The sequence below is a fragment of the Periplaneta americana genome, unplaced genomic scaffold (genome assembly GCF_040183065.1).
Source record: "Periplaneta americana isolate PAMFEO1 unplaced genomic scaffold, P.americana_PAMFEO1_priV1 scaffold_23, whole genome shotgun sequence".
Lineage (NCBI taxonomy): Eukaryota > Metazoa > Arthropoda > Insecta > Blattodea > Blattidae > Periplaneta > Periplaneta americana.
The window spans coordinates 584,801-608,223 of NW_027185504.1; the positions used below are offsets into that span (position 1 = coordinate 584,801).

Genomic DNA, 23,423 nt, shown 5'->3' on the forward strand with positions numbered 1-23,423 from the left:
CTGGTAAGTTCTCTCTGAATATTGAAATCCTGGATGGGGCTTTACAAAAACATTTTTTTTGTGTTAGAAATAAACGAATTGACAAGAGGAAATTCATTCCGGATTGTTTCAGAAAACCTATGAAGGCCATGTGCTAGACAGGTTACATGCGTGAGGTTAGGATAAAATGTTTTAAGAAGTGGAGCTGCAGCAACCATGTATGAGGCAGCATCAGTACAAAACAACAGAACTTTAGAATCGTCTATATTACCTGAGTATAACGACTGTAGGCCTTTATTTACAAAATAAGCAATGGCTTGGCTATTCACTTTCGAAAGTTCCTTAACACATACGAGGTGTGGAACCGAAGGTCCATCAGGACTAAGTTTTCCTACTACCATATTTGCTATATACCTATTCATAGGATCTGAGGTTTCATCCACAGAGACCCATATGTAAGAATCACCTATATCCTCCCGAATGGAAGCTAAAGTTTCATTGTATATTCTGTCTAAGTAATTTTTTCTTAGAGTCGACTCAGATGGGATATTTTGTTTGCAGTATTTTTGTAAAAACTTTCTTAAAACCGGATTTTCAATTGCATTCCAGGGAATGTTAGCAGCAACAAACGCTCTGGTTAAATCAGCATAGAAATTGCTGCTGAGATTGGATGAAGTAGGCTGTGTTAGTAAAGTTTGTTGCAGTTGATTTTTCTGCTGAACTTTAGCCTTATGAGCCGCTCCTTGCACATGCTGCTTTAGGTGGCACTTCTTTTCTTGCGAAATCTAAAAATGTAAAGTAAACTGAATTAAAATAAAATCCTAATTGTTGTATTGCCGTATTTCTATCACAAAGTTAGTGGGTTCGAACAATCAAAATTTTAATGACCTGCAAATACTTTAACTATCGGAATTTAAAAGGTTAAAGTGTAGTGGTCTTAAAAGAATTATACCTCAGGATAGCTCAGTCAATGTATAAATATTATAGGCCTACTCATTAAAATTAATAGAATTTATATATTTCAACTATTGTTACATACCTGTTTGCTACAAATCTTGCAGAATATTATTTTTCCATCATAAGTGAATTCTGAATATTCTGTTAGCCATTGCCGGATCAATGTAGATTTTGCACTTATATTTTTCGGCATTATCGCGTTAAACTTCACAGGAAAACGTCCTACCGCTCAAAACTTCTCAACACAAATAAGGTGAGGGAAAGAGCAACTGTTAACGAGCATTCAAATGAACCGTTGTTATTGAGATTCAATTGGACAAAAATACAAAGTTCCACTTATTGTTGCATTTCCTGGTAGTGTTAACACTAGGAGGGCCATTCTTTTAAATATTTTGTAACGATTTACCCTACTAATTCGCAGTTTTACGACTTTTCATAAATATTTCAAAAACACTCTTTCTCCAAAAATTGTGATTTTATGACACTCTGAAGGGCAGTACAGCTAATCGGTTTCAGACCGAAAACAGTCATTTTTATAGTATAGTATATCTCTGAATCGGTAGCAGCACATGTTGTGATTGTTGCCTGCTTCAAAACTAAGGTTGGTTCTTTGTCGGCATTTATGCCTCCAAACATGTTAAATTCAGTGAAATCTATTGCGAGTGTCGTGAGATTCAAAACATTTTGTTTCCTTTATCAATGGTTTCATGGCCGGTGTGAAGCAAACTTTCCACTTTTTAAATGCCTTAAATTTCGCAGTGAATGCATGTATAAATTATAAAAAGTAAGAGTAAAATGCGAAACTTTACAGTGAGTTAGGCATTTTTAGGCGAATATTAACAAATTAGGCTCTAATAACCGTTTTAGGGCATTTTAGGGCACTATAAAACTCTTTGAATACCTTTCAATTTCCATGAAACACAAATATTAATAATTATTTTTACTTTTCTCCTAAAGAAACAAAATAGGCATTTGCCCTAGAATCCGATGTCTGGTCATCACTGGTCTTATGACCGATGTATAAAGCCTTACTTTGAGGGGAAGGTTAAGATACGGAGATCTAATCAGTGGGTATAAGTGAATAAATCTGGCCAGAGCTTTGTTTCTTGCATATTCTACATGTTCACTGTAGTGCAGACGTTTGTCGAGAATCACTCCTAGATATTTAACTTCATTCTTGTAGTCAATGTTTTCTGAGAAGAGACGAAGGCAATCTGGTTTTTTAGGTTTCCTATGGGTGAATAACTGTCATCTATTAACCAGTCTGGTTACTCCCATGCCATCTAGTTGTCATATTAGCAGACATGGGCTTACAATCAGTAGGATATCAGATCTTACGAAACATTATCTATATCTTTTGTAATCAAAATAGTAACCAATCCTAGCTATTTGATGATCGAGAAAACCACTAAAGTCCCAACAGATTGGCCGGCCCTAGAATTTGAACTGGGAATTCCCAAATGCAAATCCACTGTTTTAGCACTAAGTTATCTCTCTTGTTCGGTATCATCATCATCATCATCATCATCATCATCATCATCATAGTTGTGGTGGTGGTGATAGTGACAGTGACGAGGACAATGACAGTGACAGTGGCAATGATGATGGTAGTTGTTTACTTATTAAATAGCAAAACACACTCACTCTTTTCTTGGCTTCATTGTCAAAGAATCGACTAACGTAAGAATAACCAACAGCAAAACTTAAAGAACTGCTGGTAATAAATACAAATTCACGCCACCTGTTAAAATATGAAAAATATTACAAATAAAATATATATATATATATATATATATATATATATATATATATATATATATATATATATATAATACGAAAGAACATTATAAATAGCATAGTTCCAGTATCTTATTAATATGTTTTTTACAAGTGAAATATTTATTACATGTATTACGTTATGGAACACTTATAGAGGTAGATTTTCCTTAGTTCCACTGTAAACTCTCTCAAACTGATATGCAAGTTCTCTCGTTTTCTGAGTCGTATCTCTGCTAACTGTCTTTACTAATCGCCACTGAAGATAATTCCCTGAAATAATGATAAATATAAATGAGACGAACCAAAACACTATCATAAGTATTTAAACAAGAGGTTTTACATTTATTACCGTATGTACTGTTCATTTTACTCACTTTCTCTCGTCAAATTTCAGTACAGGAACAAAACACGAAAGAAGAAGAAAAAAAAGAGGCAACAAAAACTGTTAATGCTCAAAAAAATTAGACGACCACTTTAAATATCATGAAGATGTAATAAATAAACAGAAAGACAGACAGATGGGCAGGAAGACAGACAGTCAGACAAGTAGACAGATACATAGGTAAATAGGTAAACAAGTAAATATATAAATAAATAGATAACTAATTAACTAAGTAAATAAACAACTAAATAACTAAGTTAAAGTAAGTAAGTAACAAAGCAAATAAAATAAATAAATAAATAAATAAATAAATAAATAAATAAATAAATAAATAAATAAATAAACACAATTAGAAAGAAATGACGAATAGTACCACTGAAGATACTAAGAAAAGAGAGGTAAAAGAAAATGAAAACGAAAAGAAAGAAAAAGATAGAATAAAGGACAGAGAGTAAATAAAATAAAAAAATATATATATTAAATAAAAATATAGTGGTGCTTTAATTTTTCTGAACAGCCTATAGAATAGAGAAATATTTTTCTTCACTTATGTCACAGAAAATGAAGTAAGAGCGGCAATAAAACGTATTACTTCTAAAGCTGAAGGTGTGGATAATATTAGTATAATATTATTGAAGAAAATATTGGACATAATACTGCCGACATTAACACATATATTCAACGCCTCACTCATAACTTCTACCTACCCGAACCTCTGGAAGAAAGCCTTTATCTGTCCGATCCCTAAAATCAAAACCCCATTATGTGCAAATGATTTCCGTCCAATTAGTATCCTACCTGCTCTATCAAAAGCTCTGGAACGTATTGTTCACAAACAACTAATGGACTATCTAACCGAACATGCCTTATTGGATGAATACCAATCCGGGTTCAGGAATGGACATAGTACGACTACAGCACTACTAAAAGTGAATGAGGATATACGTGAAGCCACGGATGAACGTAAATTAACATTACTGACATTACTTGACTTCAGTAAGGCATTTGATACAGTTGATACGGACCTTCTATTATGTAAATTAAGACTTCTGAATCTTTCTGAAAGTTCTGTTACTTGGTTTGAATCCTACCTTCGCGACCGTCAACAATGTGTCATTGCATGCGATTATTCTTCAAAATGGTGTGTCGTGAAATCTGGAATTCAACAAGGATCAGTTCTCGGACCTTTACTCTTCATGATCTATATTAATGACGTGACTAATATGATAAAACACTGCAAATACCATATGTATGCTGACGACTTGCAAATTTATTTGCATTTCCACCCTGACGAGACTAGTGACGCAGTAAACAAAATAAACGAAGACTTGAATTCGATTTCACTGTGGGCACACAAATTTGGATTAAGGTTAAATCCAGAGAAATTGCAAGCAATCGTAATGGGGCATAATCGTCTACGAAGCACTCTTGATAGCAGTACTATACCACATATAATATTGAATGGGATTATTGTTAAATACAGTGAAACCGTTAAAAATCTTGGCATTTTTATGGATAGCGATCTAAATTGGAATACTCAAGTAACACACATTTGCAAAAAAATATTTTCTCAACTTCACTCCTTGTTTCATATGAAAGAATTTCTACCACTTAGTCTAAAAAAGAATCTTATTCAGACGCTTGTAATGCCCCATTTTGATTATTGCGATTCCTTGCTAACTAATGTAAGTTCACTCTTAGCTGAGAGACTACAACGTGTTCATAATGTGTGCATATGATTCATCTGCAATACTCGTAAATTTGACCATATAACACCTTCCCTCCAGTTACTTTCATGGGTGCGTCTGAAGGAACGAAGAACAATACATTCACTGTCTCTTCTGTTTAGAATCATGCATACTTCTACTCCGAAATATCTGTTATCGCGCTTTCAATTTCTTACAACTCTTCGAAACCGACATCAAGCACTTCTTTCTATCCCTCATCATAGAACGTCTTTATACTCATCTTCCTATACTGTAGAAATACCTCGCCTCTGGAATTCGTTACCTAATGATGTCAGGGGCTGCCGGACTTTATCACAATTCAAAATTAAATTGGAAAATTTTGTCTTAGTTAATGTTTTTTAGGTATTGCTAGAAGTATTGATTTGTGTTTTTTTTCTTTTTCTTTTTTAACCTAGATTAAAATTGCAAGTTTCTTGTTTATGTTAGTTAATTAGTTAGGATGGAATTAATTATGATACTTAATCACTCATTTAAAGTTTGTGTGACTGCAACCTGTATATTTTTGTGTGGCTTTACTTTGTTTATAGTGTTTTTTTCTCTCTCTTTATTTCTTGTGTAGCTTTACTTTGTATATTATAGTGTATTTTTTTTTCTGTTTATTTCTATTATTGTATTTGTATTCCTGGTGTTGTGGAAGAGAAGGCCTGATGGCCTTAACTACACCAGAATAAATAAATAAATAAATAAATAAATACTGTATTTGTCCACATAAAGCATATCAACATGTGAAGTCTTTATTTCCACAGTAGTTGAATATTGCCATATCGACTACGGTACCTTGTTAACAGCTAGATTTATCTTTTTTTTTAAGTAAGTTAATTAATGTGGACCTCTGTAATACCGGAACCTAAAACTTAAAACTTTGAACTGAATAAGTTTCCGATTTTATGTACAATTCTGCACATAATGATTAATTTCTCTGGCACAGAAGTTCTTGTAGTTCAGCATTTTATTTGTTATATTTAATTTTATTTCTTCATTAAAAATGAATATATTCCATATAATCTACAATATTCATGCGTGAATTGCCTAATCGATATTAAATGAATAAAATCTGTCCAAAGGTTGAGAGAAATCGCTATACACAAACAGAAAGACAGACAACATGGCAGAAACAAACTTCTCGGTATGTGAGGTATAAAAAAAGTTTATTTTAGTCAAAATTTAGAATCAATTTTTGTAGTATCACAATACTTTCTCTTTCTGTAATTGTATAAAAATGGAGAAATAGGAAAAAAGATAAATAATACTAATTACAAGCCAACGAGATGATTCATGGCCACACTGTGGAGCCATGTCCTTGAGCAAGTAAGCACAATTGCGGAAGATATTGCTATAGTCGCATCACTGTTATTTCCGGTGTGACTCCTCCTCTTTGCTTATGCTTTAGGAAAAGTATAGGTAGGTAGTATCGTTCATCATTTTTGTTCTTTCGTTGCCGAACTACCAGACGAGGAATCTATTTGCCGCACCGTTAAACATTATCATGTCGTAGCTCCTATGATAAAAAATCAAACGCACTGTAATTGAGCAAATAATTGAGCGGCAAATAACGTCTTCATGTGCTTTCTGCAAGTGACAAATGAAAGAACCAAAATGAAGGGTGATTATATTAAGTATTTATTGAGCCTTAGGAAGTGCATAACGTCATCAGCAATGATGATAAGACGCACATGTTTAAATGTAGTCGACCTGCAACGTGATTGGCTGCTGGAAATAAGAGCGATGGGACTATAGTTCTACCTGAAAAAACATTAATTCTAAATTCTCTGTTAGAAAGGATAAAGACTTAACTTTCTCTCTGGGCACTCAAATTTGACATATGTTATACTGTATAGTATAAAAATACAACATTATTTAATTACATAAATAAATCTTACTGTTCCAACTAGTGAATGTTTTCTTAGAGGTTGTTAGGAGCTAACGTTGTGCTTATCAGTAGCAAACGGTAGCATTCTCTTCCATCTGCAGCTAAAATAAAATAACGTTTTCCCCTTGCATGTCACCCCACATCACATATCAACTCAACAGTTCCCCACACTAGCACTTTTAATTAATATACAGTATATTTTTTTTAATAAAATTATAGTTATGTATCATTTTGTGCATTTGTCAGGTATATTTTACGAAAAATTTGCCTCCACCACAACCTTTTCTTGATCCCACTTTCAGTCGAAGTGAGCATTTTATTTTGATTTCAAATGCGGAACAATTTTCAATATGTGCAATACAGAATAATATTGACAGTTATGATTTCTGTATAATTTTTGTAACTACAGTACCAGTATACACAGAAAGTATAATATTGTTATTTACTTTAACTAATAACATTGTGTGTTTTATTACTATTTACAAGTTGACTACCTGGAAGAGAGAGAGAGAGGGAGAGAGAGAGAGAGAGAGTGTGCGTGTGCGCGTGTGTGTGTGTTTTTGTTTGCGTGCATATCTATATATATTTTTTTCTGTACTCCATATATTAAATTGTAAGTTAAGAAAAGTATTTATGGGAAACTTACCAATAACTCTAGGAGGGGTATTGTCCAACAGTGTTATAAGATCTGTTAAATATTCCACCTCTTTAACCACAACTCTCTCCTGGGGGTTGAAGGTCACATCAATATCAGCAAAGACATCTTCAAAGAATTTTTGCCAATTTATCTAAAAGGAATTACATACTTCTTCAGAATGATCTAAAATAGTAGCTCGTTATGCATAATATCTCAGTATCAGTATATATGTTTAAGGGAATATTTATTTAATATACTGACCTTAGCATGAGAATTTGATAATGGAACAGAATCTGTCAAGTTTTGCAGCTCTTTTAGAGTCATAGGATTATACATTCGATATGCATTCCGTCTTTTTTCATTAGGAATTGTCACCTGCAGAAAGAAATTGTTTGCAATAAGATAAAAATATTAAAATTAACGATTCTAGTAACCTGCATTTTATGTCACCATCACATTTATGTTGTTATCATCGTAGCGAGATTCCACCTTCAAGGAAGTCCACAAATTGATCCTTCCACCGTATGGCTGGTTGTCTCCTTATTCTCAGTCTTTTGTCTCTGTATTAAAAGTGTATCTTGGATATCTACTACTTTATTAAATATTTTCTTTAAAGGTGTATGAGAAATAATAGTTTACACTCTTAAATATTCGTAACGAATTTTTCATAAGAAATAAATAAAACAGTATTAGGAATATGTGAACAAAGCACAAGTATTTGTAGTCTGTGCATACATTCTGCCATTAATATCCAACAATAAAGCTCGATGTGGTATTGTTGTCTTTGCAAGTTATCTTGATAGATGAAGAAAAAATATAGTGGGACTGCGTTGGTGTTAATGCAGCTTATCTGGGTACCTCTTTGTTACTTGTTAGCTTAAACAACAAGGTGAGTACCCACGAGAGTACCAAAAACCACATCAACTCTTGCCCTAGAAATTGAATGTAATATTCAACCAATCAGACACTATATATTACAAAAGGATCTAAAATACATTTAAAATTGCAAGCCTCATCCAGATCTCAGATGTTCTTCAAACTGTCAGGTGATATCCTGTGTAATTTCTATAAAATAAAAAAAAGATGAAATACCAATCTATATCACAGACACACTCATTGCTAAAACTCCAGTTGTGAACGAAATTCCTCCATGGAAATGGGTGATACCAGAACATAGCATACAAATTCCAGGAAGTCATTCCAAAAATGATTCTCCATACATTCTTAAGTTAGATTCCATGGAACTACTCTGCGGTACATATAAGGATCACCTTCAAATTTATACAGATGGATCTCTAAATCCTAATAATGGGACATCAGGAGCAGGGTATTATATTCCAAAATGTCAAGAAAGTTATTTCATACCATGTTCATCCGCCTCCAGTCTTGATACTGAATTGCTAGCTATTGATGCTGCTCTTCAGTGTGTTACTCAAATTTCTGAAAAATCTATTTGCATACTTACCGACACCAAGAGGGCTATATTTAATATAATCAAATATGTACCAGACCTATACATGCACATAGAATTATTCCAATTCAGAAACAACTAAGTAAACTAAAAGAACTCCAAAAGAAAACAACATTTCAATGGATACCTAGTCATTGTGGTATACTTGGAAACGAGAAAGTCGATAATATTGCAAAACAGGCAACATATGTGCAACCATGGTGGAAACATAGTAAAGGTGTGGGACTGCGCATGCTGTTGCGATAGCGGCCGAGGTGTGTGACGTCATCTTTACTGCAGACAGCGATTGTAGCTCATTGCGTTGAGTACATTTTCTTTAATAAACCTAACTAGACATTAATTACAATACATAATTTGTACTGATTGTTGCCAATGTTATTCATATCCTTTTCATTGTGCGTTTAAGTTCATGTACTCTTTAAAGAGTTATGAATAAAATTTAAAAAACATATAAAAAATTAACAGTAATAGCTTAAAAGTCGCACCCTCAAATCTGCCGTCCTAGGCAGCTGCTTAGTCTGCCGAGGCCTAAATACGCCCCTGATTGCATGTAGGCTACTGTACCTGTTAACTTTCAGCGCAACAGGAGCATCCAGCACTAATGTAACAATGGAAAATCGCGGAGCCACTGAGTCTACTGTCACAGAGGAATGCCAAATACTAATACAAAGAATTCAAGAATTAGAAGAGAAGAATTACTCTCTAGAAACGAGGATTAAGGAATTGACAGCTTCCAACAGGAAACATGAAGAAGACAAAAGAAAATTACATGAGAATGTAATTTCATTGAAAAACATTAGACAAACAGAAGTTAAATCTAAAGTGGCTGAAATTTTGAAGCCATTTTTCACTATTGGGCAAATTGATGCTCTTTTGAATAAAAAGCGTAGGGTGAAATGGTCTGTAGAAGATTACGGTACTGCAATAACACTTCGAAACCTAAGTCCAAAAACATACCGATACTTAAGAACAAAATTAAATTACCCGTTACCTGATTTGTCAACTCTGAGAAAATGGGCAGTAAAACAATTATCGCTTGAGGAAGGGGTACTTCATGATGTCTTAAAATTGATGAAGGCGAGAGCTACAAATATGTCGGAGTTAGATCGTGTAACAGTATTAGCATTTGATGAAATGTATTTAAATGAGGAGGTTTCTTTTGACATTAGGGAAGAACAAATAATTGGACCTCATAAGGCAGTGCAGGTTGTTTTTGCACGTGGTTTGTTTGCAAGGTGGAAGCAGCCCGTATACTATAAATATGAGCAGGCAATGACAAAAGAAATCCTAACAGACATAATTTGCCAGTTAGAAGGCAGTGGTTTTCAAGTTATGGCCACAGTTAGCGATTTAGGTGGAAGTAACAGAAAATTGTGGCATGATTTGAAAATTTCTACCAAACTAAATTGCAGTTTTCCTAATCCAAATGATTCAACTCGAGAAATATTTTTTTTCAGACACTCCACATTTATTGAAATTACACAGGAATCACTTTCTAGATCATGGTTTCAACTTGAACGGATTGAACATTTCATCAGAACCAATTCATGAACTTTTACGTGCATCCTCGTCCTCTGATACAAAATTAGCTTACAAGTTAACTCCGTTACACTTAAGTATCCGTGGTACCCAAAGACAAAAAGTTAGTTTGGCAGCACAATTATTTTCCAACAGAGTTGCAAAGGCTTCGAAATGATGTGGTGAAAACGAGCTGTTGAGATCAAATGAATGGAAAGAAACTTCAAAGGCAATAAAATTAACTAATGGTTGGTTTGATTTATTTAATACCGTTTCTAAATTCGGTACCCACAGTGGGCTGCATAGTTACGGAATAAACCTTCAAGATCAGAATATTATACTCTCATACCACAGTTAAAGTAGGAGAAGCAAACAGGAAATTACCTTATCAAGGGGGGATTCTAATAAATAATAAATCATTAACATTGTTGTATGAGGCAATGAGGTACAAGTACAAAATTGAATATATCATCACAAGAAAACTTAACCAAGATCTGGTAGAAAACTTTTTTTTTCGGAAATTAGAAGCATGGGTAGAACAAACGTTCATCCCTCTGCTTTAGATTTTAAACATTCTACTGAAGTGGTACGTACTAGGTCGAAATCCATTATCTCAGTTTTGTGAGAACAAAAACACCTCCGATTTGCTTTCGGAAGAAGAGGCATTAATAGTGGGTCCTAGTACAAGCCAATCAGAAGTCAATGATAATCTGCAGAAAGAACTATGTGCAACGGCAGAATTTCTTAAAGGCATTCTGAAACCGGTTAAATTTACCAACGATCGAGATCCTGAAGAAAATATAGGCCTCCCAGAAAAAATATGTGAAATCTCTGCAAGACAGCGGATATCCCAGGAAGGATTAAAATATATTGCAGGATATGCTACATCAAAACATATGGAGCAATACCCGAATCTTGGAATTCCCACAAAATTGTCAACTTCTGCTAATCAAAAAGACTGGATTACTACAGTGTCCCGTGGAAACTTAATCCTCCCTTCTAAGGATCTGCAATTGGTTGCCATGCTTGTTGAAGTATATTCTCAGATGTGCACGAAGATTCTGCTTCTCATGAGAAATTTATAATAAAAAAGACTGTAAATTTGGTTAATTCTGCCATGAAAAACGAAGCAGAAATCAATTCTCCTCTTCCGCCAGAAGTAATTACGACATTGGTTAGAACAAGAACATTTATTAGAATTAAAGAAATTAATAAAATAATAAAAATGTCTGGAATTTCAAAGAGAAATATTATAAAGAAAATGAAAAAGATTGCATAAGAATAAGTATTTACTTAACAGAGTGGGATTTATAATGGTGAAATTATGTTATGTCGTGTGTGGAATAATAAGGTAAATAATGTAATAGACTATATTATGTCTCCAATAGCCTGAATATATAAAAATATTTGTTTACTATAATGACAAATTATTCCAAGAAATTCATATACATGTGTTAATGAAGGTTCAAAAGTATTTGAATTCATGTACAAAATAATGTATGTTATAAATAACTGTATAGATCTAAGTATGTATATATTTATTACACATTGTATTGTAATAATTATTATAAAACCACGTGTATATTACAGAAGGCAATATTATTAATGACACACTGCCATATCACATTGTTTCTTGAAACTTGAGTTTAATATGTAATAGATCATAATTTTATTACGTTATCATTTCAAGGTAGTTCCTATTGTACTTGAATTCATGTGTAATATAATTTGTGTGGTATATGGGCCTAATTTTGTGCATATTTGTAGCATAATGTATTATAATTATCATAAAAGTACGTGTATATTACAGAAGACAATTATTAACGTTGCACTACCATATAACATTATTTCTTTACTCTTGAATTTAATTTATTGTTCACTATTTTATAATGTTATCACTTCAAGATAGACCCTATTATAGCCTATACTGTCAATATTTACTGAATACACAAACCATGAGTTTTATTTATTCATTTAAATCTATGGACGCAGATCTAACCATCAACAATCTGTTATGTTGACTGTGTCATTCGAGTGCGGCCTGCAGTAAAGGTGACGTCATGCGCAGACTGAACGAAAACACGCACAGCTTGTCCCACACCTCTACTATATTTCCACCATGTGTGCAACCAAGACCTCTTCAAGTGATATCTATATCCAATGCTTTTGCTTCAGTAAAGTCTCATTTTACAAACCTATGGATCAACAATTGGCTCTCTTCTGACAAAGGAAAAATTTTACAGTCTGTACAAAAGAAACCAAATGACCTGGAAATGTACAAAAACTTTCCCAGACATGTTCAGACATTTTTAACAAGAGCCAGAACAGGTCACATTGTCACTCAATTGTACCTACACTGATTTCATATTTCTGATAATCCTACTTGTCTGTGGTGTAATAATTATGATGAAGATCTGGAACACATTCTTCTATACTGTCCATCCATAACCCACAAAAGAAGTAAATTAAAATCATCAGTACCAGTTGCAGAAGACAGTATATATTGACTACACCCCAACTCTGGCCACTAGCAACAGGCATCTATAATGAACACAGATCAAAATACCCCTCATTTCTCGTGAAAAACAACTGAATAGACTACAGTGGACTTTACGTTGTCAGCAAACAGCTGGATACATTAAGAAGATTGATTGATTGATTGATTGATTGATTGATTGACTGATTGATAAAGAGAGATGTGAGGGGAGGAGTGATTAATCTTACTGGCAGCATCGGATAAAATACATTTGCTTTGCTTGGTAGAAGTGTTAGATATGCTTGCTCTTGCCTTATGTGAAGACATAATGACATAAGCACTGTATGGCAACAACATGAAATTCACAAAGGCTTCTCACAGTAAGGTGAGGGAAATTATAAGTTCTGAGGTTGCCTGTTGTGATGAAAAGGCGAAAATGCCTAACTATAAATATTTGTAAGATGAATGATAATACAGAACAACAAAATAATAGAAGTGCACTGCACATGTTATGACAGGGAAGCAGAGAACAAATGTTGCGCTCCTGGTGGTCTGGCTGTGAAGCTTAACATTTGAAAATTTGAGCACGATGTTGGTGGTTCTGTTGATCAAATTATAAAGATTGTTAAAGATAAATGTTATTATTGTTGTGTGTTTATGTTATTAAAATAATAAGTAAAAATTTCAACAGAACAAGTATAAATAAATATTAGTTGATCTGATGAAATTTTAACTTATTTTCTTAATTAAATAACATAAAGATACAAACGACTCATAAAATAGTCTCAAAAGAAATATGGCGGCTATTTTGTTGTTCTGTGTGGCTTTTTGTTGCCTATGATATACAACGGTGATTCCCACTAGCATCCAATCAGAAAATTACATTGAAACATTTAGCGCTTCTGGTGATCGGGCAACAAAACAACAGCCTGCATAGTTTTGCTACTGGAAATTCCTCTCTCAGTTTCACCCCCTGAATGATACTGTTTAAAAGTTCTCAGTAGTAAAAGTGGTGATTAATCTGTGTACGGAAAACAGATAGGCTTAATTCCGTTTTCTTCAGTAGTTCATATGGTGTAGGATCTGTTATAATTATAAGTTTCATAGCAATCTTAAATTTATGAACTTGCGTTTCAATAACAGTGATTCAAAATATAGTTTATCGTAAAAATTATTTTTTCATTTTGTTTTTGTTTATTCTGTTTTATAAATTATACTACATTGTACATTTACAATAATGAATTTACTTTATATTTATATATATATATTTTTTTTTTTTTAGAAAAAATAAAGATCCACCTTATAGACCCTTTCCCAGCATTATATACATAAGTATATTATACTGATCTTTTCAGATGATATGTTTGCTACCACAGAGATTTAGGGATATGGAAGCTAAAGTTGAGAAATTACAAGAGGAAGTAGAAAATGTTGGATTGAAGATAAACTCCTCTAAGACAAAACAGATGAGGGTAAATTGTAATAATAAAAATAAATTGACAGTAAATGATATAGAAATAGAAGAAGTGGATATTTTTCTATACCTGGGAAGTGTAGTTACAAAAACAGGTGGAGCGGAAGAAGATGTGAAAAGACGTATTCAGCTAGCAAATGGAGCATTTGTACAGCTATATCCCATATGGCGGAATAACAACATCTCATTGAAGACAAAGCTCAGACTGTTTAACACAAATGTAAAATCAATCTTCCTCTATGATTGTGAAACATGGAAAATTACGGATGTAATAAATAAAAAGATACAGACGTTCGTCAACAGATGACTGAGACGTATTCTATATATATAAGATGGCCGGAAATAATAGCAAATGAAAAACTGTGGAGAAGAACTAACCAATCACAAATATGTTACCAAATAAAACAAAGAAAATGGAATTGGATAGGCCACACGCTGAGAAAGCCAGATGGAGCTATTGAGAAGACTGCAATTGATTGGAATCCACAAGGAGTAAGGAAGAGAGGATGGCCTAGAAAAACATGGAAACGATCAATAGAGGAGGAAGTAGAGAGATGTGGGAAAAGCTGAAAAGAGGTGAAAAAGATGGCTGGTGACAGAGTACGCTGGAGGAACTTTACTGCTGCCCTATGTTCCACCTAGGAACAACAGGATGCAAGAAGAAGATATTACACTGATACAAAACATTCCACATAGGTCTAGCAAAGTAATATGACGAAGATTATGAAGATAGCTACTATGCCATAATCCATCAACAATCCTAATCAAATGGCCAATATTTTAAAGACGGACAGACAAACAGATAGACTGAATGACAGACTGTCAATAATAGATGCTTTTTCACCAATGGAAAAGCAATGTCACAGTCAGTACGTACACCACTGTGGAGTAATGGCCAGTGCGTCTGACTGTGAAACAAGCAGGCCCAGGTTCAAATCATGGTTGGGACAAGTTAGCTGGTTGGAGTTTTTCCGGGATTTTTCCTCAACCAATTGAAGCAGAATTGCTGGGTAACTTGAACCTCGGACTCATTTTTCCATCATTAATTCACATATCATCATCCATACCACAGCCTGGGTTCACTTCATGGTGCAGCGTACTGTACTTGTACAACAGCAAAGGCTGGTCAGCTACCCAATCATTCAAAGGATAGGATTGATAAGCACAATAAGTCTCAGGCTGCAGTGTTAGCCTTCAGGTTCCTTCTCCATACAATAAAAAAAAACAGCCAGTACAACTGCTTAAGAGGCTTCAGGTATAAAACATATACAGTGCCGGAAAAATTAATAGCAACTCGGTTATTTTTACCTTCGGATTAAGTTATAACATGTTTTAATGTGATAGGTGTTTAGAAAATAATACAATCTATATATTTTCTGAAAGCTTGTTTTATTTCCTTTCTAATGGTATGTAACAACGTCATTTCTGTCTGTTTACATGGCAGTCTGTGTAGCATTTGTGAATTGAAAGCACAAGACCAAAATTTTGCACTTCATGGATTAGTTTCTTATCTCGGCACTAGTACTTGGTGGGACATCACAACTTCTTGATACCTTCTTGGCATGCACTCTACTAGTCGTTGGAGAGTTTCCATGGGCATGCTTGCTACCAGATGCTCACAATGGTCTCAATAATTGCACTTTTGTTCAGGGCTTCCTTTCTCTTATTTTATTCTTCAAAATCATCCACAATTCTTCAATAGGATTTACATCTGGTAAATTGCCAGGCCAAGACAGTGCTGTGACATATTCTTGCTCACGTAGAACTCTTTGACAATTTTTGCACGTTGGCAGGGTGCTGAATCATCCTGAAAAGTGAATGGTTGTTCTGCAAACAAATCCCTTACTGATGGTAACATCTTCTCCAAAATCTTCTTGTACTTCTTTCCATTGACGGTAGATTTCAGGACATCGATATTCCCAACACCATTTTATGAGAAACACTCCCGAAAGCATAACACTAGTAGGTAACTTCACAGTTCTACAGTACATGCTGGATTCAGTGTTTCACTTGCCTTCCGAAACACTGTACAACCCCATTACTTCCACCAATGTTGATTTTAGATTCGTCACTGAAGAGAACTTTACGTCATTGCTCAGCTGGCCAGTGCTGATGTTCTTTAGCCCCTGTGAAAGCTTCATACGTTGTTTGGTGAGCAATGGTTTCTTCAGTGGCTTCTTGGACACCAAATCAAATTTTCGCAATATTTTCCTTACCGTTCTAGAACAAATATTAACCCCAGAAGTTTCCTTTCAATTTTCTGTAAGCTCTTACGAGTTAGCAAATCTGTCTTCCAAACATAAACGACGCAAAGCATTGTCGGGTCTGGGTGAAGTTTTCAGTTTTCTGCCACATTTTCGCGTTCTACTACTCATAACAGCACCCCTCTCTCGAAACTTAGCCAACTATCTCCCAACTGTACTTTTATTCACCCCCACAATTTGAGCTATCGCACTATTAGTTTTGCCACATTCACTTAATGTCACTATCTGTGTAGCTTTTCTTGGTGTTATATCATATTTTTACGCGTTTTTGAATTAGAATTTGTCAATCAAACTCTTTCAATCGCAAAAACACAACAGGTAATCACGAAAAATTCCTGTGAACGTTCATAGGGATTATTAACAGACAAGAAGGAACAGAAGGTAGACATTAGCAACTGTATGCACTACAGAAACATCTGTGAACAATGAATAAAACTTGCAAAGTGATTTCGTGCCATTTACTGCCATCTGGCAGCACAATACACACTAACCCATAAAATGCAAAATTTTGGTATTTTTCTTTGAATTAACAAACGCTACACAGATTGCCATATAAACAGCCATAAAAGAATTTATTACATACCATTAGAAAGGAAATAAAACACCCTTTCAGAAAATATATAAATCGTTTAACTTTTTTAAACACCTGTCACATTAAAACATGACATAACTTAATCTGGAGGAAAAAATAACCGAGTTGCTATTAATTTTTCCGGCACTGTATATACTGTACGTAGGAGGGAAAGCAGAGAGAAGTCTTTTTCTACCTTCGTGGAGATCATGAATTATCTATTACTGGAGAATCATTTGATCGTCGTCATATTAAAGATTTGTTATTTTTAGTGTTATTGGATTTAATCTATTAATCTGATCTATTAATCGATCAATTTCTGTTATAAGATTAATCAATCAAAAATATTTAATCAAATAATCGAATAGATTAAAATTAATCGGTTGTACTTGATATTAATTATTTTGTTAATGCGAACTCAGACTAAAAATTCCAACTATATTCGTCTCTCAGAAATTACTTAGCACAATAGTACCATTATTTTGTAACTAGCGTAGGACAAATCTTTGCACAAACACTTCAGAAAGAGAAGGAGATATGAGGACAATGACCTGTCTAATCCTATTGAAAGTTGAAACACAATGCGAAACCCTTGATAAGTTTTAAAATTTTCCAAGAAAACTTCCACCTGGTTGTCAGCTCGAATTCCTAGTATATGAAATACACACTTTTCTGGAATTTTCCCCCTCACCCCTCAGCCATGGCTACACTGTGTGCAATTGAGAGAGTATCTACCTTCTTCTCTTTCTAAAATTTTGTAATCCGATTACAATAGGGACCAATCTGCTGTTTTGACTACTGCAGTTTCTTTACTGAGTTCATAAATTAAGCTTGTGTGTTTAGTTTGCTATAGAAAAAAATCAGATTTCTGTGTTGTGTGAAAAGTGATAGAGGAAACATTGATAGTAAACGTAGAATGGCACTTATTTCGGAGCATGTGAATGCACTTACATGTTTAAAATTATGGATGAAGCAATATTAACTACGTGAATCTTCATATTTTTTTTTTTTATTTGTGTTTGTCTCAAAAATCCCCAGAGAAATTGACACAATAAATTATAAGCCTACATGATAAATATGTTAGTAAATAACCAAAATAGTATTCACTAATATGTTTTCTCGGGATATCAGCTGAGTTAAAATTTTGGAATGTTCCAAGCTTTCAACTGCTATCTCTGCAGCCATCTTCAGGGAAGTTTAACTCAGCTGATATCCCGCGAAAACATATTAGCGAACCAACGCCAAGAAAGCCTCAAATCATACATAAAATAGTATTGTTTTATAATATAATGATACATTTTATACTTATGCTTATCACCAAACACAAATTAAATTTAACAATAATAATTGTGTATTACAGTATATCAGAACTTTCTTCAAATTGATCAAAGCTCGATTAATCTATCAATTAATCGATTAAATTCAAATAGTCAATTAAATATTTTGATCGATCAACAGCTCTAGTTATTTTTATCACTAGACTAATAAAATTTTCCACGCTTCAAGCATTGTTATATTGTTTCATTAGTGGGCTAATCATACGTAATAATCCATTTATGAAAATATGATTTCAAAATTTAATATGATACTCGACTATTCGGAAATTTCCATTATCCAACTTTTGATCTCATTTAGGCTAAATAATCGAGACTCTATTGTAGTGTCTTCGTTTTAATAGTTTAAATCCAATAAATTATTTTAACTTCATTTTATATCTATAATTAATGGCATGCTATACTAATAGAGATTCATAATTATTGATCAATTTGCAAAACTTACATGCGCCAATTCAATCTCAAATTCTATCACTTCGAATGCATCTACACTGACTCTTGTTGCTGGAATCGAAGCATTGCGAGCTTTAATAATTTCAAGAGCAGATCCCATTAACCAATGACGGTATGCTTCCAGCTGATTTCCGTAGGTGTATGGGTCAACAAGCATTGAACGAGGTAGTACCAATGTTGACTGGTCAATCTGAAAACAGATTAAATATTTAGATTATGTGAATATTTGTGAATTCAAAATAAATAATATCCTGAATGGTTCAAGACAATCAGAATTACCTATACAGTGAAACCTCTCATTTACGGACATTGAAGGGACGTAACAATCTGTTGTTGTTTTCTAATGCCAGGCGTTTGACAATAAAGTCATTTGACCTCTTGCACTCCAATATTTTTCAAAGATATTATCATGGTCAGCCACTGAAGCACAGATTTTGAGGTGTTCCGAATCCATTTCTTGGTTTGAGTTGCACAATGGACAGTTAGGGGACTGATATATTCCAATTCTATGCAGGTGTTTGGCCAAACAATCATGGCCTGTTGCCAATCTAAATGCAGCTACAGACGATTTTCGTGGTAAATTGGGAATTAACTGTGGATTTTGATGCAGAGAGTTCCATTTTTTCCCTTGGGATTGTGTTATCAAATTTTGTTTGTTGAAGTCTAAGTATGTAGATTTAATAAATCTTTTCACAGAGTAATACGTAGATTTAGTAACAGGTCTGTAAGTAGCAGTGCTGCCCTTCTTTGCTAAAGCATCTGCATTCTCGTTTCCCAGGATTCCACAATGGGATGGTATCCATTGGAATACAATTCTTTTATTGAGTGATATTAATTGAGAGAGCATTTTAGTTATTTCTGCTGTTTGAGATGAAGGTGTGTGTTTAGAGACTATTAATAGAATAGCTGGTTTGGAGTCTGACAATATAACTGCATTTTTAAATTTACTGAAGTGGCATAGAAGATTCCTGAGACTTTCACTTATTGCAATGATTTCTCCATCAAAACTTGTTGTTCCATACCCAAGAGATCTATAAAGTGAGAAGAGACAGCACGTAACACCTGCACCGGTACCTTGTTCTCTGGAGATCAAGGATCCGTCAGTGTATAAATGAAGCCAGTTTTGTGGAGGGTATCTAATATTAATTGTCTCTAAAAACAATTGTTTTAGTATTTCAGTGTTTACTTCTGATTTCAGTATTTCTTCTGTTAAATTTAGATTATATTCCATATTTAATAGAGTTAAAGGGTTTGGTTTAATTTGTAGGTTTTCTTTTAAATTCGGGATATTGATTTTCTGTTTTAATTCTTGAACAATGGATATGAAACTTCTTTGAGTTTTCAATCTACAGAGAGGACTGTATGAATGCCAATTGTTTCCTGGTAATCTAATAAGTTTTTCATATTGAATCAGTGCTTTTTCTTCTATTGTCATTTTGATGCTGTTAATATTAGTGAGGAATCTCATAGAATCTATTGGAGTTGTTTTGATTCCACCAGTAATGAAATCAAAACAACTCCAATAGAATCTGTCCGCATCTGGGAAGTGTCCTTTATTGGGAGGGAGACTCTCCAATCTAACAGTAAATTTGTATTATGCATTATATATCCCTTCACGCTTTAAATGAAATGTATTACTGTAGTTTAATTCTAAATATAGTATACTACAGTAAATTCTTTGCACCTTTGAACTATAGTAGATAAGACTGAAAAAGGAAAATACAGTACTATGCCATGCAATTTTATTCTATGTCTACAGTTATGCAGTACTGTAATTTACTGTTTTCAACTTAACCATTACGTTCAGGTGCCATGTCTCTCGAAACAGAACAACTGATTGAAGTGAAGAAAATAATCCTACTAGCCCTATTGTGTGTCGAATACAATTTCACCTTGGACCCATCAGACAGGTTAAATTTTATGACTTTGTTTATCCACCCATTTCCAGGCAACAAGGGGTAGCCGGTTGGGCTAGTGGTAGCCTATGAGACCCTTATTGTCGTCTTTCATGGTAAGGAATTTCTGTACAGTTCTCAAAACTAAATTTTCCATTTTTGTAACACATTAGATTTTGAAATCCAAGTTCTGTCTGCAGTCAGGAGGTAAAGCAAGCTTTAGGACTGTGAAACAGCTGTCCGTGTCCATGTCTGAGAGTGTCCGTAAGAGAGAGTTAAATTGATCATTATTTCTATATTATTTCAGTTGGGACATAAAAATCTGTCCGTATATGAGGAGTGTCCTAACTTGGAGGCGTCCGTAAGGAGAGGTTTCACTGTATAAGGAAATATAAAGGACATAAATGAAGAAGTTTTGATAATATTAAATGTTTATAATTGATTAAATGCCGATCTTACTCGTGTTAATTGTGTAAGCATGTACGGCTTACAGCTGTTTCGGTGCTTCTTCACATCATCCTCAGAACCTACTAGATCTCAGCGTCATCTCAAACTTCACTGCCTGTTGTGTGGGTGCGTTTGATGATTTAATCAATTATTTATATTCAAGTGTTAAAAGTAGTGTACGAAAGATTCAGCATGGATCAAATGTTTCTTTAATTTTTTTTCTCAATTACATTATTAAACAGTGCTTCATCTGTACATAATCGTGCTCCATTTTAAATACTTAACTAGTATCAACACGGCATTTTAGCTGTTACTATGAGAATTTTATTTTATTCTCATGAAATATTTCACATCAAGGAAATAATTCTTGTGACGTTTACTACATTAGTATTGAAACTACTCACTGTTAGGAATTTATAACTCTATTGTTACCAGTATAAATGCAATAATTGGAAGGGTGTGAATTTATGAACCTCATTTGTTATACAAATTCTGCAAATGACACTTCCACAACCTAAAGCAAGACAAAGAGCTAGTGGCATACTAGTTGGCATCAAAAGAGGAATAACTTTAGGCCTAACATTCAACATTATTAAAAAAATGACTGAGGAAGACAAATCTGAAGTAACGAATATATTATGCAAATCTGGCTTTCAGGTAGAAGCTCCCTGTGAAGCAGGCCTAATATATTCGTTACTGTAGGTACGTTAACAAAAAGCCACAATTTAAGTCACACAGAATTGTGTGCACTCAAAGTTGGGTTTCTGGCGTCTTGTCAGCCCATTTGAGTTGTGTGGATATAAAGGGAAGAATTGTGACGGTGTCTTGTATAGTTTCTGGAGTAGCTCAATCGGTAGAGCATTCATGTACTAAGCAAAGGGTCCCAGGATCGATACCCGGCCCAGGAACAATTTTTCCCTTGAAATTATTCACAAATCTGAAATTTGTAAAATAGAACTTTGGATAAATAACACTTCAAAATGTATAGCATATATAACCCCCTAATAACAAACCCAATTTGGACAATATAGTAGTTACACCAAAGACTCTCATAATTGGAGACTTCAGTGGTCATTCTAAAGAATGGGGATATTTAGGGATCAATTCTGTTGGTCATTCAATAGAAGATTTTCTTAACACCCAATCAATCCAATTATTATTCAACCCAGAAGATCCTCCAACATTTCTTCATTCCCATGAAACATCTAATCCAGATTTAACTCTAATATCTTCAGACATATATAACAAGGCAAGCAGGAAAGTTTTGGAAGACCCTGGACTTGGCCACAGAATCATTGTTACTTCTATTTTACTACCATCAGAAACCTACAAACAGATCTTATAACTGATGTTCTTGGAATTTTAAAAAATCCAATTGGACTAAATTCAGAGAAGACCTAGAAAATAACCTCTCCATTAATATGAACGAATCCCCAGAAAAATGTAACAATATAATTTGTGCAACTATAACACCGGTACTAAAAGGAGCAAAGAAATGGGTGCCCCGAGGAAAGATCCCAAGCTACAAACCTTTCTGGACAAAAGATTTAGAAACATTAAAAAAAAAGATTATTACAAAACAAAATTATTTCACACATAACAATAAATATTATATACGAACTGAAGGATTACCAATGAGTTCACATATATCAAGTATATTAGATGAAATCTTCATTCATAATATAAAACAAACACACATATTAAACACTGACAACAACAAACACGCAGAGAGAATAATGTACTGGCATCGATATGTAGATGACATACCGGAATAGTCCTATATAATGGAAACAAAAGACAAATAGAGAACCTACATCAATAACTCAACAAAATACATCCCAAATTAAAGTATGCGATAGAAACAAAACATAACCAAGCTATAAATTTCTTAGACATCACCATAACCAAAACAAATAACAGACACGAATTCAAAATATACAGGAAGCCCACCACAACTACAACACAAATACACAATTCATCAAACCATCCCGTACAACATAAACATGCAGCTTTCCGTACAATGACATACAGATTAATTAACATCCCAATGAACAAGATAACTATACTGAAGAACTAAACACAATAAAATATATAGCACAAGACAATGGATATAACCCTAACATGATAGACACACTAATAAGAAAGGCAAAACAAAAACAGAACAAACC

General features: G+C 33.9%; 1 protein-coding gene across 1 annotated transcript in view; it reads right to left on the minus strand.

The window, feature by feature from the left end:
* Positions 1-2,863: 2,863 nt before the first annotated feature.
* LOC138693843 (neprilysin-11-like) overlaps positions 2,864-23,423 on the minus strand; it is a 37,679-nt gene continuing 17,119 nt past the window's right edge. The window contains exons 3-6 of the mRNA XM_069817666.1: positions 18,906-19,103; positions 7,614-7,727; positions 7,362-7,503; positions 2,864-2,985 (exon numbers count right to left, since the gene is read on the minus strand). Of these exons, the coding sequence (XP_069673767.1) occupies positions 2,864-2,985; positions 7,362-7,503; positions 7,614-7,727; positions 18,906-19,103 (576 nt within the window). The remainder of the gene's footprint in view (positions 2,986-7,361; positions 7,504-7,613; positions 7,728-18,905; positions 19,104-23,423) is intronic.